Here is a 19,567-nt window from a genome sequence, read left to right as displayed (position 1 = left end):
TCTTCCCTAAAGGGAGGATAGGAAAAAAAGAGTAAAAGCGCATGGAGGTGCATATTGGGGAGGGGCAAAACCCAAAGCAAGCAAGTATGGGAATCATTCTATCTGACATGAATTCTGATGCATGTAGGAGAAGGCACAATGGAGCAGAGAAAAAAAAAATTGTCTTGTACTGTATGTCAGCGTGATTTGCTTGCAATGCCTGGGCTGCATTTGAATTATTTATCACCTGTTACTGTATAAGGAACACTCCTTAGAAATGTGTGAAAACGGTAATTACTGTCAATCATTTTATTACAATTGGATTTATATATACAGTAATCCCTCGATTTTCGCGGTTAATGGTGACCAAGACCACCCACGAAAACTGAAAATCCGCGAAGTAGCGGTGCCCCTTCAAAAATGCTTGAAAAAACGTATATAGGTATACAGTATACCCCCCCCTGTATACAGTACACCATATAGAATACGGGTAGAGAGAGAGAGAGAGTGAAATTCATGTTATAACAAAAAAAAAAAAAAAGTAAAATATGTTGTATGTACACACAATAGGACTGCGACGAAACCACTACGAACCATTCAGTATGATTGTATTAACCGCTCTCAACCACATGCAACCATTGCAGTTTATTTCGCTTGTTAACACTACCGGTTACATATTGAAAATGAAAACAGTGAAAATGTAATATTTGATGAGTGTTTGTGAAGCGTTTTGGGAAACAACAGTGACTAAGCATTGTGTGAGGGCCTCCCCCTCCCCTTCACAAATAAGAGTGTCCACACCGTGTCCTCAGTTGACATAAGCTCGCGCTCAATGGCTTCAAGTCAATAAATGCTTTTATTGAGAAGGTAAGGTCAAGTCAAGTCATTTTTATTTGTGTAGCCCTTAATCACAAAGAGTCTCAAAGGGCTTAATATATTTTTTAGACCCGCGAAGCTCTGAACCAGCAAAAGTGGAACCGCGAACTAGCGAGGTTCCACTGTGTATATATATATATATATATATATATATATATATATAAATTTCCCCTCTTTAGGGAAGCACCTTTCATCAAAGACCTTTTTGAATTAAATATCGTATTCTCTGTAATGACAACAAATTCTTAAATACATGTGAAAAAAAGAAGTGCCTCTGATTCCTATCCTCTCTAACTGAACCGTAGCATGATGAATTAACGAGGATAAATATAATTGTAAAGCCACTCACTCGGACCAAATCAAATTGTTCAACTGTGATCAATTGTCCTTGAATTGTTTTGCAACTCATGTTTACACATTAAATCATTATTAACTGGCCTGATAACTATCCTGATTATTTTCTGTCTAAATGAATTGATTCAGTTTTTAACCTGTACTGGGTATACTCTTACAATAACCTTATACAAAATATTAATATGGATAAATTGCATCTCAGCTGCAAGTTCTGCTATAAAAGCTGTGTCATTTACGTCACTTCTGCCACATCCAGCTCTTATAGTAGTTGCATCTAAGAAAAAAGGTTCATTGTGGCTCTTTGTGGGTTCTATCCTAGTTATTTAATTTGTATATTAATGATATTTTTATATTAAAATTAGTAATATTTGCAGACACTAACATTTTCTATTCAAATGATAACTACATTGATTTGGTAACCTGCATTCATCGTGAATTAATCAACCCTAAAAGTATGGATGGATATAAATGAATTATCTTTAAATTTAAATATAACCAAAGTAATATTCTTTGGTAATCGCAAGGCAAATCAAGATTTAGAAGTAAAAATGGATGGTGCTGCAATAGACATTGTATCAGAAATTGAGTTTTTAGGGGTCATAATAGACAATAAATTAAGTTGGAACACACACATCAGACACATACAAACTAAGGTATCTAAAAGCATTTCAATAAAGCCAAATTCATTTTAAATTATAATGCAAAGTATTTATTATATTGTTCTCTAGTTCTGCCATACTTAACATATTGTGCACAAGTCTGGGGCAATCATTACAAAAGTTCACTACAGCCCCTTTTTATCCTTCAAAAACGTGCAATATGAACCTTACACAGGGTAGAATATCGGGATCATTTTATTCATGCGGTCCAAATTATTAAAATTGGGCTATTTAATAAAATTGTTATTTAAGGTCAACAAAAACATGATGCCAAAAAACATCCAAAAATTGTTCATTCGGAAAGAGGGAAATTATAACTTGAGGGGCTGTCGTGAATTCATAATCCCAAAGGTGAGAACCACCAGGAAAAGTATGTGTGTGTCCGTGTGTGGAGTCAAACTTTGAAATAATTGACAAGATGAGATCAAACAATGTCCAACTATTCATATGTTCAAATTTAAATACAAAAAAACATTACTGGCGAAATACAGAAAATGGGATATGAGTGAGATTTGAAATACTGTGTTTAAAACTATGGTTAACTTTGTTGTTATTGTTGCTATTATATCATAACTGTCATTATAAATATTGTGTTTATTTTTATTGTTGTTATTATAATTGGTGCCACAGTGATATTTGGTAACTAGTGGGATTATGCCGTTGAGGGATGGGTATTACGAAGATTAGTGTATAGATATGTGATTTTTGTAATTATTATAATTATTGATATCTGACCTATGTAATAAGTATATCCGTGAGATTTTGTTACATTAGACACAAGAGAAAAAGAGGATTTGTAAAATGTATTTAATAGGGAAGCTAATGGGGTAGGGAAAATAAGCATTCACTTCTGACTACCCCTTTTCGAACATTCTATGTGACATTATTTTGTTGTTGACTCATTGTTTCTGTCCTGTTTTTATTTTAATGTTCGAAATAAAGTTTTCATTCATTCATTCATTCATGTTCATTTGTACTGGATTGATCGAGGCACTAGTATAGTTTGGACCTAACTACCTACGTTCTTATGGTAAACAACTTCTACAGCGCAAGTCAAAACAACATTTGGCACAGAGTTTTAGAAGTGAAATAATTAGACAGTAATTGGGGAGCAGACAATATAGATAAGCTATTCTTTTGAATCATTTTTTAGATTAAGAAATGCGGGCTGGATGAAAATAAAACCACACACATCTTCCTTTATACGAGGTCATGTTTGCTGTAGTGTTTATCTTCTCATAAGTCCCTCTCAGACCATATTATCTGTCCTGGCATCCTCATATTCATCTAAGGTCTTATTGCTGTTTCTCCCACCCACGAATTTTCCTTCACGAGCTTGCCCTTCACGCGACTTTTGAGTTAATTGGGAACACAAATACTGGGTCGGATAAATCTTGCCAGCAGCAGAAGTGGTAATGAGGATGCAGATGAGACAGGAAGTGAATGGGTGGTTTTGCAGCAGTCACAGAGATCTTTAAACTAAGAAAAACATAGCTATGTATTTAACTGATGGAAGAAATTCCCTATTTAAAGAACGATAGCACATAAGTAGACCAACATTGTCACAGAAATATTTGACATGTTTTCACAGGTACCGTGAATTCCGGACTATAGAGCGCACCTGATTATAAGCCGCACCCACCACATTTTAAGAGGAAAACCGATTTTGTACATCGACAAGCCGCACCTGTATATAAGCCGCACGCGCCCACATTTAAACATGTAACACAAATACAAAATTAACCCAAACCCGATTTCAAGTCCCGCGATTGAAACTAAATGTCCTTCATTAAAATCCACAGTCCAAAACTCACAACCGGCAAAATGAACGGAAAATGATACTGGTACTTAAGGTTTGATGCAGACCTGCAGAGTCCGGGTCCCGTTGAAAGTAATCCAAGGAAAAAAGTGTATATTTCCAAAGGTAAGGGTGGGAAAAATATATCAGATGAACACATTTACTCACGCAACTCCTTTTTCTTTAACCAACTTTTTACCCCCTCTTCTTTCCTTGTCTGTCCCTCACCTTTAGCGGTCCCCACTTAAACTCGGCACCCCGCGTTTGTTCCGCCCCTCATTTTTCGTTCACCACCCGTGCAAAACATATCAGAATAAGTGTCTAAATTAAATACAAATAAATACATTACGAAAATATACAGTTGCAAATACATATTATACATAAGTTACACATATTTACAAAGAAAGAAGATACACCGAGAGAGTTTTTAAAGCTTTAATAATAATATAGCTTTGACAGGGCAGTTAATGGTAGCAACACTTGAGCGCCGCTGGCGGCCGTTAGAAAAATGACATAAATTGGCCGCATCACTGAATAAGCCGCAGGGTTGAAAGTTAGGGGAAAATGTAGCGGCCTATAGTCCGGAATTTACGGTAAATTCTGTGAGATTCCTATTTTTATGTTTCAATGCATTCGTGTCGCTTTCCTCTTTTGAGTCCAATGAGTATATTATGCTGTGCCTAATGGGATTTTGCCAGTTATGGGTTTGCTGTCCAGGTAAATAAAAGCTTCCCAGGATACATAAAGACGGATTGGACTGAGGCCCAGCTTCTTCCCTTGTTGTCCGGATTACTTTTCATCTCAAAGACTGGTTCTTCCATTGCTCTTGCTTCCATTGTGATACGCCAAATATGTTTGTGCCACTTGAGACTGTAACTCTGACTGCAACATTGTGAAACTGAAATTGTTTTTGTCTTTCTATTTAAGCTGTGACGTTTTAAACATTTAAGGTTTTTTATTCTATTGTCCCTGTATTTCTTACCCGTATCCGCAGATAAACACATCAGCCTCTTGGCTTTCCTCTACTAATTTTATGGAAAAGTACAAACATGCATTAAACCACAGGTGTCAAACAGGCGGCCCGCGGGCCGGGTCAGGCCCGCTAAGGGATTGAATCCGGCACGCGAGACAACACTCATAGAAGCGCAAGAGAAAAAAAAAGCTGCAGGTTGAAATATGTCAAGTTGATGACACTGTACTTGTATTTCTTTCTCTCTCTCTCTCTCTCTCTCTCTCTTTCTTATCCACCCCTTTTCTCATACTCTGTCTCTGTCACTTTCACTCTTGGTGTCTTTCTTTTTCTCTTCCTTTGTTGCTCTTTGTCTCTTTCTCTCTCTGTGTGTCTTTTAACCTCTTTTTCACTAACTCCCTGTTTTCCTTTTCTCTCTTTTCTCTTTCTCTCTTCATACCCTTCCCGCTTTCTTTTTTCCTTTCTCTCCTTCTGTCTTTCTATTTCTCTTTGGATTTCTTTCTTCCTTTCCCTTTCTTTTCCCCCTCTCTCACAACTTTTTATCTTGTGTTTCTCCCTCTCTCTCTTTTTCTTTCTTTTTTCCGCCATCTCTCCTTTTCCCTCCCTCTTTCTGTTATTTCTTTATCTCTTTTTCTTTCTCTTTAATCTACTAGTCCGGCCCCCGACAGAATGTTTGTTCTATCATATGGCCCCCGAGTTAAAACGAGTTTGACACCCCTGCATTAAACACAGTGAAGCCTGCGCCCCTTCCGCTTCTTTTTCCACTTTCAGAATATAAATATATATATAATATATATATATATATATATATATATATATATATATATATATATATGTATATATATATATATCAGAGCCATATCCCCCTAGTGGGAGGTGGCAAGAGTCAGGAACACGTTCATATTTCTGATTCTCTCTGGGAGACTGATACAGAGGAGGGGATTCCCAGCCCCCTCGCTCAACCCAACTTTTGCTGTGATAATTTTTTTAATATAATTCCAGGGTGTTCAAGTAACAAATTACATTTTGTGTGTAGTTTGTAAAATGAGCATACCACTTTTAAAATTAGCACCCCTGATTAAATGAACTTATTATTTGTTACTGCATTTTATTGTATACTTGGGTTATATGTATTTATTGTCTTTTTTTCTCTTCTAAGACACTAATGTATAAATGTTCTTCTTTTCCTTTTTACATTTACTGCAGCTAAGGTCAAGTCGAAGTGTGCCCCTACCTTCTTTGCTTGTGCCAACGGCGTTCACTGCATCATTGGACGTTTCCAGTGTAATGGCTTTAGTGACTGTCCTGACGGGAGTGACGAGGACAATTGCAGTAAGTTTCTCATTACAATAACACTTAACAGGTTTAGATCAATAGATAGATAGATAGATACTTTATTCATCCCCATAGAGAAATTCACACTTCCAGCAGTATCTTTGTGTTGAAAATGAAATAATAATAAAGTAGAATACATAAATACCCAATGTAACGTGTTGGTATAGAGTATTTAAATAGTGCTACATAAAATACACACTGTCATAAAAATTGGGTAATATGCAAATGTGGGGGTGGGGTTTAATGTGGGCTTTTACTCCACCGGGTGGAGTTAAAGAGCCTGATGACATGAGGAAGAAATGATCTCCTCAGTCTGTCCGTGGAACAAGACTGTGACAGCAGTCTGTTGCTGAAGCTGCTCTTCCGCTGTGTAGTGGAAGTGATGAATTATCCATGATTGACCGCAGCTTTTTCAGTGCCCGTCTCTCAGGTACAGTTGTCAGGCTGTCCAGCTCTGTGCCCACAATGGAGCTCGCTTTCCTCACCAGTTTATTAAGACGAGAGGTATCCTTCTTCTTGGCGCTGCCTCCCCAACACGCTGCCCCATAGAAGAGGGCGCTTGCCACAACAGTCTCAGAACATTCGTAGGAGCTTTTTGCAGATGTTGAAGGAGGCCAGCCTTCTGAGGAAGTACAGTCGGCTTTGACCTTTCCTGCATAGAGCTTCTGTGTTGGCAGTCCAGTCAAGTCTATTGTCCAGCTGCACACCCAGGTATTTGTAGGTCTGGACAAATTCTACACATTCTTTGATAGTTACAGAACCCGGGTGAGTTGAAGATCTCCTGAAGTCCACCACCATCTCCCTGGTCTTGGTGGTGTTCAGGTGCAGGTGGTTAGCGTCGCTTCATTGGACAAAGTCCTGAATCAATTTCCTGTACTCATCAATTTCCTGTTTACATCTAATGCAAAAAAAATCGCATATATTTTTTTTCGTATTTTTCTGTCTCATGAGTGAAATGTTACAGTTTTAACGTGTCATCTGCTCTGGGTTGAAAGACATAACCATCTCTTTAACATCAACAAAATAAGACAGATTGTTGTAGCTTATTCATACCCAATATGTGTTTTTACTTCATTGCAACTCGAAATACAAATAAAAAAATAAAACACAAATATACCGTACTTGCATTATCAAATAGAACTATTATATGACATGTGTCTCCCAGGTGGCTTTTGGCAAACTTTAAACAACACCTTTTTCTGGATATCTTTAAGAAATGGCTTCCTTCTTGCCACTCTTCCATAAAGGCCAGATTTGTGCAGTATACGACTGATTGTTGTCCTATGGACAGATTCTCCCACCTCAGCTGTAGACCTGTGCAGTTCATCGAGGGTGATCATGGGCCTCTTAGCTGCATCTCTGATCAGTTTTCCCCTTGTATGAGCTGAAAGCTCAGGGGGGACGGCCCAATCTTGGTAGATTTGCAGTGGTCTGATACTCCTTCCATTTCAATATTATTGCTTGCACAGTGCTCGTTGGGATGTTCAAAGCTTGGGAAATGTTTTTGTATCCAAATCCAGCTTTAAACTTCTCCACAAGAGTATCTCAGACCTGGCTGGTTTGTTCCCCGTTCTTCATGATGCTCTCTGCGCTTGAAACAGACCTGTGAGACTATCACAGTGCAGGTGCATTTATACAGAGACTTGATAACACACAGGTGGATTCCATTTATCACCGTTAGTCATTTAGATCAACATTGAATCATTCAGAGATCCTCACTGAACTCATGGACTGAGTTTGCTGCACTGAAAGTAACGGGGCTGAATCATTTTGCACGCCCGCTTTTTCGTTTTTTATTTGTTTAAAAAGTTTAAAATATCCAATCAAGTGTGTTCCACTTATTGTTTACTCTCCACAAGAAATTGCAGGTTTACATCTTGATCTTTGAATCCGAAATGTGGCAAAATGTCACAAAGTGCAAGGGAGCCAAATAGTTTCTCAAGCCACTGTATATTTTAACAGTTTTGCATGTCTGTTTAGGATGGTGATGGCCCTGGGAAACAAAATGTTTTACAGAGTATAATGTCTCCAAGTTGGTGAGAACTTATTCGGTGTTTTTTCCTTCTGTCCAGCAGGTAACCCTTTGATGTGCTCCGAGGTCCGCTTCAAGTGTCGAAACGGCCGCTGCGTAGACCGCAGCTTTTTGTGTAACGGCCAGGACAACTGTCAGGATAACAGTGACGAGGAGCTGTGCCTCAGTACAGCAGGTTAGACAAGCTCCTTGAAATGTTCCATGTCACTTTGAGTCTCAGCACCACAACTTGTGTTTTTTTGTTTTTGTTGTTATTGCATTTGCTGACATACAATATTCTCATAGAAACCATTGGATGACTTTGTATTCACTGTGGTTGTTAAAAAGCAGCTCATTTTACCTGGGAGCGTTGTTTGAGGTGTCCTTAAAAGTTTAAAAGTATATATTTTATCTATTAATTATGTGCTGACAATGCCCAACTGAGTTCAAAGAGCCTTTATGCTTTATTTTCCCCTGCGTCTTTTTGCTTTTATTGTACTAACACTGCAGAGTTGTTCAGGGCATAACACATAATGTCACAGACCAGAAACGGACACAGGACCCGATAGCGCTCGTTTTCTCAGTTTTTATTAATAAAAAGGGAGAGCAGGGCTTGCTTCCACGATCCAATGGTTGACGGACAAGAGGAGCAGGAGATGCGGAAGTGGCACTTCCGTGTCTAGCGAGGAGGGTCAAAGACAGGCGGGAATTACTAGTCGTTAGCCAGGACTGGAGAGCAAAGGCAGTGTCAAGTTCGGAAACAAGGACGGCAACAGGAGGCAGGCAGGTAGCGGGGCAAAACAGATCGGATAACGGGCAGGCAGAACGGGCCAGAGTCAGGTCCGGAAACAGGTTGGCAACGGGCATCAGGCAGAGAAAAACAGGGCAGGAACAGAGTCTGACGTAAGAGCTTGCCGAGCTGGAAGCAACGGTTCGCATAACGATCTGACAGGGATCTCTTGGAAGTCAGGGGTTTAAAAGGAGTACATCAGCCAATCAGCTGTCCGGGCTGTTGGCACCAATTAAGCAGTCGCAGGTTCTCTGAATCGGCAATCTTGACACATAAGGTAACAGGAAACAGCCGCGGGTTGAGTGCTGGATACCAATTATCGCAGTTATGCGTTTGAAAAGAAACGTTTGAATACCTAAAACCTCCGTGAGTGATTCGTATGCAAAAAAACACAGCAATCAGGAAGGGGCAAACACAATATCAATGAACTGGAAGCCTCCTCAAACACAAATAATTATTCTCTCTCAGGGATAACAGAAAGGCTCACACTGCTCAGACAACCGACATCCATTGCTTCTGTCAATATATAAAAGCAAGCCTTAATCCTGCTTGCTGACTAGCTGTGTGTGTGCCTGTGTGTATGTGTGTGTGAGGCCGTTGCAATTTCCCTGTTGAGAGTGAAAACAAAAAAAACAGTACAGGGGAAAAAAATGATGGGATTCAATAATAGCATCTAAAGCAAACATTACAGTCATTTATTTTATGCTGTGATGGGCAAAACAAAAATGTATTTGACACAATTGGGCAGTAATCCTATTACATCCCACCAAACATCCATGCGATCTTGCAAATGCTTTTATTCAGCAGAAGTCCAAGCTTCTTAGAGCTTTTTCCTGACCTTGCTTTTATACTTTTAGTTGATTCTATTTTTTCCCTTGCCTATTAAATATGTACAATTTAAAGGCTGCAGATCAATAACTATCATTGGACAACCAAAGGTTTTATGTTTTAATTTCATAGAAAGGGTGTTTTATGGTTCTTACATTCTCTAGGAATGTACCATCTTGAAAGGATAGTGGGATTGTGGACGCGTTCTTAAGGATGGGCTGGGCACCTGTATTATGCGGCAGGGGTAAACCAGTGAAAGTTGTCGGCCCTGCTGTTGAACAAAAGAGTGTGTTGTGTCACCCTGACTCGAGTGACATGGCCGCTTTCTGGTGTCCCGTTTCATCTGGAGGGACCAAAGCATGACCAACTTAGGTGCCAAGGTGCCTAACTTGTTTGGGTGTTTGTGCAATTGGGTTGGCAATGGTCCAAAAATTTTTGTTTGTGTTTTTTGCTATTTTTTTCCCTTTTATTTTCTTTGTTATTGTATGTGTTTGTCTTGCTGTCGGTCACCCCTCTTGAGGGATATGACCAAGGTAGATAGATGGATAGAACATTCTTTAGGTATGAGTTTTAGTTAATCATTTTGTTTATCTCATCTCATCTCATTATCCTCATTAGGGTCGCGGGGGGGCTGGAGCCCATCCCAGCCATCTCCGGGCAGTGGGCAGGGGACACCCTATACTGGTTGCCAGCCAATCGCAGGGCACACAGGGACAGACAACTCATTCGCTCATTCACACCTAGGGACAATTTGGACCGGCCAATTCACCTGAAATGCATGTTTTTGGAACGTGGGAGGAAACCGGAGTGCCCGGAGGAAACCCACGCAAGCACGGGGAGAACATACAAACTCCGCACAGGAAGTCTGGAGCTGGATTTGAACCCACGACAGGTTCCCATGACATGAACTGTGCCGCACAAGCGCTAACCACTGCGCCGCCGTGCTGCCCATTTTGTTTATATTTCAGTTAAAAGAAGAGTAAATAAATAAGGAAGGTATCATTTTTCGAGAGAAAAGTTTTTGTGGGCTTGTTAACCAGATGTTATTTATTTACAGGATGTTGAACTATAATGTAAATTACAGGCATACAGTATATTAATTTTACAAATATCTGTTACCAGGGTTGGGTAGGGTTACTTTAACAGGATTACTTTCAATTACTTTTGGATTACTCTAATACCAAATATGCTAATAAAAGACAAAAGAAACTGAATATGAATAGAATTATGACTCACAACACGTGGTAAGCTTCCTCTCCTGGCTTTGATCTCTGGCAAAACGAACATAAAATGCGACAGAAAAAAAATGAAAATAAATCCAAACAGCTTGCCAACATCATTTTTGCCGTTCCATGTGTTCCGTTACTCCCCAAGCCTGCACAAAATTGAGTCACTTTATTCATATTTAGTTTCTTTTGTCTTTTATGAGCATATTTGGTATTGGAGTCATCCAAAAGTAATTGAAAGTAATCCAGTTAAACTAACCTTACCCAACCCTGTCTGTTACACCTATGTCCACCAGCAGATTAGTTTTGCTGTAAATTGGCCATCTCAACTGAACAGTTTGTCTTTTGACATGTTCAGGATTGGCTGTTTAAAGGTGGTTTTCCACAGCGTTTCCAAAAATGATATGCCCAGAGTAGTATTGTTATCTTTTATGGGGACATTTTCATGTACTAGAATGTGATTACATATATGACAGCATACCCTAGTGCGTTAACAAGCACACGCAAAAACACACACATGCAAATGCACCTACCATACATTTTATAATGATCCCAGAGCTGCAGTTGAAGGATAAGGCATTCAATATCTACTGTAAGCCATCTAAACACTGTTTCCATTCCAGACTTCCTCTCCTCTACCTTTACCCTCAGATCACGTCCTTTTCCACCCTACTTATGACTACTTTTTGCCATGTTTGTTATTTATTTATGTGTATTATAGCAGTTGTTTAGCTTTTTCCCTCATAGACTTTATTTAATTAAAAGATTAAAACAAACCATAATTTTTTTGGGGTGCGCACTATAATCCGGTGCGCCTTATAGTGCGGAAAATACGGTACTTTACACACCCTTACATCCCGACCACTTATGGGAATAAAGTGGGTCTGCATACAACCAGTCTTTTAGTCAGCAACAAACATTTTCTCCAACCTTTATGATACCACCGGCTCCAATTAGGTAAATGATAGAATGTTATTCAAATGTATGCAAGGAATGCACCATAAGCACCAGCTTTTAGTCAATTGTCGCATCCCTTTAATTGCTAAAGTGATTTTATGCAATCTAATGATTGCTGCCAGACTAGAGCTCCAGATGAAATAAGAACATTGAATTAAAATCTTAATTATTGTGCAGTTTTTGTATCGAGTATGGAGTGACACTGCAATGGTAAGGTAATATCCTTTTATCAGCAACACCCTTGAGAGCTGGCTGAGTGAAAAGATGTGGGAGAGTCTGCAAAACGGTGGAAGGGATTGCACCGGCTCTCCGTTGCGATGTGGGATTCCTATGTATCATCTTTGTGGGAGGTCACGCTTCTCACAATTGCCTTTGAATTCAAACTTTTCAAAAGATTGGGAAGAAAATTGTGATTTTCTTCATCTTAAACCGAACGTGGAGTGTTCCTCCCCACAATTATGCCAATATTTGCAAAATATTTATGCCGGGGGACTCGAATAGTCCCAAAACTGACCAATCTAGAGCTGTTTAATTTATGTTTTTAGTGTTCTTCAGGGATAATCTGTTTCACTAATACCTTTTTTAAAACTTCATAGTTTATCATATGAAATATAACCTGCATGAATGCATAAATCTCTCTGCATGTGTTGTCAAGGTAACTACTGCCCAAAGGCCACATGCTTTTTTATTTGACCCTCCAAACAAAAATGTTAAAAATATGATGAGTGGTGGGCCGTGATGACCTTCTCTGCTCGCCTAAAAATTCTGTATCATGTGATGTTAATTATATTTTGCTCATAAATACTGTTGGGAATTAATATCAAAATGTTAACCAAATTGTTCGAATTAGTAATCTGACTCCATTAACCAAACACAACCTACATTCACCCAACAATTTATCCGCACTCGTTTCTTGAGGGAAAAGATGAACAAGAAAGCCGACATTTTCACACCGAGGCAGATTTAATTTCATTAGCAATTAAACTTGGTGTACTCCATCGAAAACGGCCGAATTAGTGTCGTTGGTGTGTGTGGGAAGTCTTTTTCTCAAGTCCTTTAGCTCTCTCCTATTGGCCATCTTCTCCCCGCATAATGGCTACCGACTCCTCCTATGGGCGTGCCAAGGAAGCCCCCCTCGGGCTTTACCATCTCGTCGAAGAGCGTCGCGGTGTCTGGAATACTTAAAACAACACCAAGTGTTTCTACGTCATCAGGGCCTTTCTGCTTCTGGATGTGATTATTATCTTATCAGCCTTATGTCCCGTTCCTGCCGTTCCTGTAAACAACATTTTCCACCAGGGTGCCCTGACCACCACAGCCCATCCAATGAATATATTTTGCATTAAATGTAATTTGTATTCGATCGTATGAAGTCCTTTATAGTCAAATGTATAAAATCCTTCAATACTTATTAAATTATTCCAAATTGTCTGTCAGCGTAATCCCATTGCTTCTTCCATGTTGCACTGCTTCCGTATGTGTTTACAATTTGAAGGTATTCAAAAAGACCCTTTTTTTTATACTCGGCACAGAACCTTTCGTGTTCCTTACCAAAATTATTTAGATATGTTGCAAAATATTCCACACGCCAGGGGACTCCAGAAATTTAGTCTCTGGGGCTGTGCAAGTCATTTTATACAATAGTTTGAGCTTAGTCTCAATTTGGCTTATATTCTCTGGAGCTGTGACATTATTGAAGGAGCACGTCACTTTAAATATGGGTAAATGCTTTTAGCACAACTTATGAGGCAGTTCCAAGAGATGGTGATTGTAGAAACCAAGCGATTTTATTCAGCTCATTTCTGCTTGGAGAAATTGAAACTCTGTCACTCGAGGCCTTGTGACCAGGGTTGGGTAGGGTTACTTTAACTGGATTACTTTCAATTACTTTTGGATGACTCCAATACCAAATATGCTCATAAAAGACAAAATAAACTAAATATGAATAAAACGACTCAATTTTGTGCAGGCTTGGGGAGTAACGGAATACATGGAACGGCAAAAATGATGTTGGCAAGCTGTTTGGATTTATTTTCATTTTGTTTCTGTCGCATTTTGTTAGTTTTGCCGGAGATCAAAGAGATCAAATCCATGAGAGAAAGCTTACCACGTGTTGTGAGTCATCATTTTAACTTTTCATATTTAACACGTGGTAAGCTCTCTCTCCTGGCTTTGATCTCCGGCAAAACAAACATCAAATGCGACAGAAACAAAATGAAAATAAATCCAAACAGCTTGCCAATATCATTTTTGCCGTTCCATGTATTCTGTTACTCCCCAAGCCTGCACAAAATTTAGTCATTTTATTCATATTTAGTTTCTTTTGTCTTTTATTAGCATATTTGGTATTGGAGTCATCCAAAGGTCATTGAAGGTAATCCAGTTAAAGTAACCCTACCCAACCCTGACTATTGAACACGTAAACCAATATGGTGATTGGCTTGCTAGTGTGCCAGTTTTACTCGCATAACATCACAGCTCAGAAAGTAAATAAACAAGACATGCTTTCTTCAAGATTCATTATCACAGAAAATAATTGGAATATACTGATGAAATATGTAAAGATTTCATGCAAAACTTATGTACTATTTCCTCACATTTTGCATGTTTTAGAACAGGGGTGTCAAACTCATTTTAACTCAAACATTCTGTCGGGGGCCGGACTAGTAGATTAAAGAGAAAGAAAAAGAGATAAAGAAATAAGAGAAAGAGGGAGGGAAAAGGAGAGAGGGCGGGACAAAAAAATACAAACAAACAAAAGATATAAAAAGAAGTCGTGAGAGATGGGGAAAGAGAGGGAGAGAAAGAAAGTAATCCAAAGATGAATAGAAAGACAGAAGGAAAGAAAAAAGAAAAGAAAGCGCAAAGGGTAGGAAGAGAGAAAGAGAAAAGAGAGAAAAGAAAAAAAGACAGAGAGTGAAAGAGACAGACAGTGGGAGAATAGGGGTGGAAGAGAGAGAGAGAGAGAGAGAGAGAGAGAGAGAGAGAGAGAGAGAGAGAGAGAGAGAGAAATACATACAAGTACAGTGTCTTTGTTCGAGGGACCTGGCTTTGGCAACATCAAGTTGACATATTGCAGCTCGTTTTTCTCTTGCGCTTCTTTGAGCGTTGTCTTGCGGGCCCGATCTGGCCCGCGGGCCGCCTGTTTGACACCCGTGTTTTAGAATTTGGAAATACCTTTAAAAGTAAACATCACCCACCTAATGACACCATCTTTCGTTGGAAGGAAAGAAGTGTGGATGTAACCCCATCAAAGTGAAGCGTCTCCATATCAATCACCTTATGTCCTTGGAGTAGTTCCAGTCAGCTGTCAATTGTCTATCTGTAAATCAAAAACCTTTTCCCCTCATGGGATGCAGTCGCCATGGTGATGGATGATGAAGTGACGACAGGCATCCACAGATATCGGGAGGAATCTAGCTGTGAACAAAACCTTCTTTGTTGCTTTGGGTTAGGTCTTCTTTTTTTTTCTTGTACGCTGCTTTTCAAAATAATAGTGCAATGTGACTAACCAGAATATCCCGCGTTTTTAGTACAGCTTTTATTGTTACGTGCCGCATAAGTAACCAGTAGGTGCAGTAGATTCTCAGAAAACAAAAAAGAACCCAGCAATCGTAATAGGCTTGCTCTAAAGCAGGGGTGCCAAACAGGCGGCCCACGGGCCAAATCAGGCCCGCTAAGGGATTGAATCCGGCCCGTGAAAAAACGCTCGGAGAAGCGCATGAGAAAATCGGGCTGCAGGTTGAAATATATCCACTTGATCTTGCCAAAGCCAGGTGCCTCTCACAAATGCTGTACTTGTATTTCTTTCTTTCTTCTCTCTCTCTCTTTCTCTCTTCCTCCCTTTTTCTCACTCTCTATCTCTTCCTCTTTCACTCTCTTTGTCTCTCTTCTTCTCTTTCTTTGTTCCTCTTTGTCTCTTTCTGTGTCTTTTTACCTTCTTTTGCTCTCTCTTACTTTTTTCCTTTTCTCTTTCTTTTCTCTCTCTCTCTCTCTCTCTCCCCCTCTCTTTTCCTTCTCTTTTTTCTCCTTCTCTCTTTTTCTCTTTGGATTTTGTTCTTTCTCTTTTCTTCTTTCCCCCTCTTTAACTAATTCACTTTTTAAAATTTTTGTTTCTCTTTTTTCTCACTCTCTCTTTCTCTTCTTCTTTGTCACATCCTCTCTACTTGTCTCTCCCCCGCTTTCTATTATTTCTTTCTCTTTTTTTTTCTTTCTCTCTAATCTACTAGTTCGGCCCTAGAGAGAATATTTGTTCCATCATGTGGCCCCCGAATTAAAATGAGTTTGACGCCCCTGCTCTAAAGGGTGTGCATAAATTATATATATACTGTTTATGTATATAGCTAGCGTGGAATTCGTGAACGTTTGATAAAAGAACATATAAAAATTTATCCAATATTTCATACTTTGCATATAGAGTTGCTCTACAATGTGTATTTATCTCTCAAGCTTAGAAAGTGAAGTAATCCTGAATGTAATAGCTACATAAATCTCTTTTGGGGGGCAGTGGACCTTGATAATGGCCAACGTTAAGCAGTAAACTAAGCTCTCCACCTAAGTGATGCATTAGGTGTCAGTCATCTCTTGCTGTAATAGGCCAGCTTATTTTCAGCTTCATGCCAATATTTTAAGTGTGCATCCACCCGCAACATGATTTAACCGAAGTTGTTGCTGAAAGACCCTAACAATGTGATTTGTGGAGATTTCCATAGCCATATAAAAATGTACCAGATTTTCGTATTCATCAGTGAAATGTTAATAGAAGGCTGCCTGCCTTAAACTATGACAAGAACTGTGCTCTGGAGAGAAAAAAGCCACATCTGACACGGAAATGTGATTGAACGGGTGTTCTTGGGAATTGGAAATGTCATGAAAAGATACAGAGTGAGAGAGAAACGACTGAAATGGAAAAGAAAGAGCAATGTGGGAAAAGTATGAAAAATGAAAACACAATAAAAGGTTTTTGAATCTTCCTTCGGAAACTTAAAGTTTTTTTTTAACAGTGCCTAGAGAAAGTATTGGCCCCCAAAAAACCTTTTGCCTTATTGCCACATTTCAGGCTTCGAACTAAAAGCTAAAAAACTGAAAATATTTTCTGAGAATCAACAAGATGTGAGACAAAATCAGTAAATGCAAACAAATGATTTCAATATTTTGTATTGTGTTTTTGACATACGAAAAAACTGAGAAGTAGGTGTTACAAAAAAGTTTGTTCGAACTGAGAGGCGTTCGAAAACCGAGGTTCCACTGTACAGGGTTATCTCATCTCATCAGCCGTACCGCTTATCCTCATTAGGGTCGCGGGGGGGCTGGAGCCCATCCCAGCCATATCTGGGCAGTGGGCAGGGGACACCCTCAACTGGTTTCCAGCCAATCGCAGGGCACACGGGGACAGACAACTCATTCGCTCATTCACACCTAGGGACAATTTGGACCAGCCAATTCACCTGAAATGCATGTTTTTGGAACGCGGGAGGAAACCGGAGTGCCCGGAGGAAACCCACGCAAGCACGGGGAGAACATACAAACTCCGCACAGGAAGTCTGGAGCTGGATTTGAACCCACGACAGGTTCCCATGACATGAACTGTGCCGCACAAGCGCTAACCACTGCGCCGCCGTGCTGCCCTGTACAGGGTTATAATGCATTTAAAATTGACAGTTTTCATAAACAATTGACAAAAAAGTTGTATTATTTCTTTTTAAGGAATGTGTACCAACTAGCAAACATTTCACCCCCAAAAATGATTTCTTGGGCATGATTCCATTTTTTTCACATTTCTAAATACCCATTATTTGTATAGTCTTTAACTACAAAATTATACCAATAGTAAATAATTGTTTAATGCACGTGAGATACAAAGCGCTCTTGGTTGTGGATACTGCATAAGAAATGTTGTTCCTATTTTTGCCTTTGCCTACTGAGCAATTTCTGTCACAAGCACTCAAGGCGATTGAATGTCTCTCGCAAGTTGGTTCATTCCTGCGGGATCAGGGATAGCTTTTGAGTGATGCTTTATAGCTCCGAGTGTCACAAAGGCACAGCATCACTTGCCAGTTTACTGGGAAGCTTTTTCATTGAAATTCATAGAAATAGGATCAGAATAAAAAGCTAGGCTTTATTCCACATTGAGTAGTTGCTCTTTGTATGAAAAAGTAGTAATGCAATTTATATATATGTAGAGCAGGGGTGTCAAACTCATTTGAACTCGGGGGCCACACGATAGAACAAACATTCTGTTGGGGGCCGGACTGGTAGATTCAAGAGACAGAAAAAGAGAGATAAAGAAAGAAGGAGGGAAAAGAAGAGAGAGGGTGGGACAAAGAAAGAGAGAGAGGGAGAGAGCATGAGAAACAAAGGAGATAAAAAGAGAAGTCGTGAGAGAGGGGGAAATAAAGGGAGAGGAAGGAAGAAATCCAAAGAGAAATAGAAAGACGGAAGGAGAGAAAAGAGAAAAGAAAGCGCAAAGGGTAGGAAGAGAGAAAGAGAAAAGAGAGAAAAGGAAGTTAGAGCAAAAGAAGTTAAAAAGACACAGAGAGAGAGACAAAGAGTAACAAAGGAAGAGAAAAAGAGAGACACAGAGAGTGAAAGAGACAGAGAGTGGGAGAAAATGTGTGGAGAGAGTGAGTGAGAGAGACAGAGAGATAGACATAAATACAAGTACAGTGTCTTTGTGAGAGGCACCTGGCTTTGACAACATCAAGTTGACATATTTCAACCTGCAGCTTGTTTTTCTCTTGTGCTTCTCTGAGTGTTGTCTCGCGGGCCGGATTCAGTCCCTCGGCGGGCCTGATCTGGCCCGCGGGCCGCCTGTTTGACACCTGTGATGTAGAGGAACTGGTTATTTTTATACAGCCAAAACTATATCGTATTTCACCAATTAGGTTTCAGAAACTAAAAGGTGCTGCTGGGAACCAATGTTCCCTGTAATTTTGCAGGGGTCTGAGCGTTCACACAAAGTCGATGAGCAACGCTTGAAACAACAGTGAGCAACAGCAATCCCAAGTGTGGCAACTAAGTCATTATCAAACATGTCCAAAACTTGACATCACGTTACATTTTGCGGAGTTTCCGGCAATGCAAAATTATTTTTCACTTGTGAATGAATTGACTCGTGTACGATTGCCTACAAATGGTATTTGTTTTTACAATTCTTTCACAAGATTTTCATTTCTTTTTTTCCTGGTATCTTTTGTCGCATAATACTAACATTTTTGGGGGCTTATTGAGTCGGTTGCACGATACAAAACTGTATTTAATCACATTTTTTTAGTGGAAGTACAATGTTGGCAACAAGATTGACTTGGTATAATTGGAAATTATTTAAATGCAACACAAACTTTTTCTTCTTCCTTTTTTTTTTCCTTTTTTTTAATTCCTTTTTAAAAAAAATCTTATTGTGTTTATTTTTTCCCAGCTGTCCCTTTTTTTCTTGCTTTTTTGTTCCTCTTTTTCCTTTCATTTGTTTCTTTTTCTTTTTTTGGCTTTTTTCTGAATTTTTCTCTCCTTTGTTTCTTTTTTTTCCCCAGCTCTTCACTACTTTTTTATTTTGGTATTTCTTTATTTCTTGTTCAATTATTCAGTATTAGGCAAATGAACGCACATTGGCCACATCGGGAGGAGCCAGTTGTGGTGGCTTGGGCATTTGATAAGGATGGCTCCTGGACACCTCCATCAGGAGGTGTTCCAGGTATGTGGCGCTTTGTCTCGAGGCTGGCCTGGTTCTGCCTCAGGATCTCGCTGGATGAGCTGCATGAAGTGGCTGGGGACAGGGCGGTCTGGTC

The 19,567-nt window shown here is 39.5% G+C and overlaps 1 protein-coding gene across 1 annotated transcript in view; it reads left to right on the top strand.

The window, feature by feature from the left end:
- Window positions 1–19,567, top strand: part of ldlrad3 (low density lipoprotein receptor class A domain containing 3) — a 67,505-nt gene that overhangs the window by 26,068 nt on the left and 21,870 nt on the right. Inside the window, exons 3-4 of the mRNA XM_088339527.1 lie at window positions 5,843–5,968; window positions 8,044–8,178. Of these exons, the coding sequence (XP_088195653.1) occupies window positions 5,843–5,968; window positions 8,044–8,178 (261 nt within the window). The remainder of the gene's footprint in view (window positions 1–5,842; window positions 5,969–8,043; window positions 8,179–19,567) is intronic.

This window comes from Urocampus carinirostris, chromosome 7 (assembly GCF_059441175.1).
Source record: "Urocampus carinirostris isolate Australia breed hairy pipefish chromosome 7, RoL_Ucar_1.0, whole genome shotgun sequence".
Taxonomy (NCBI): Eukaryota; Metazoa; Chordata; class Actinopteri; order Syngnathiformes; family Syngnathidae; genus Urocampus; species Urocampus carinirostris.
The sequence above is the reverse complement of the archived record's forward strand: the minus strand, read 5'-3'. Positions and strand labels throughout refer to the sequence as shown.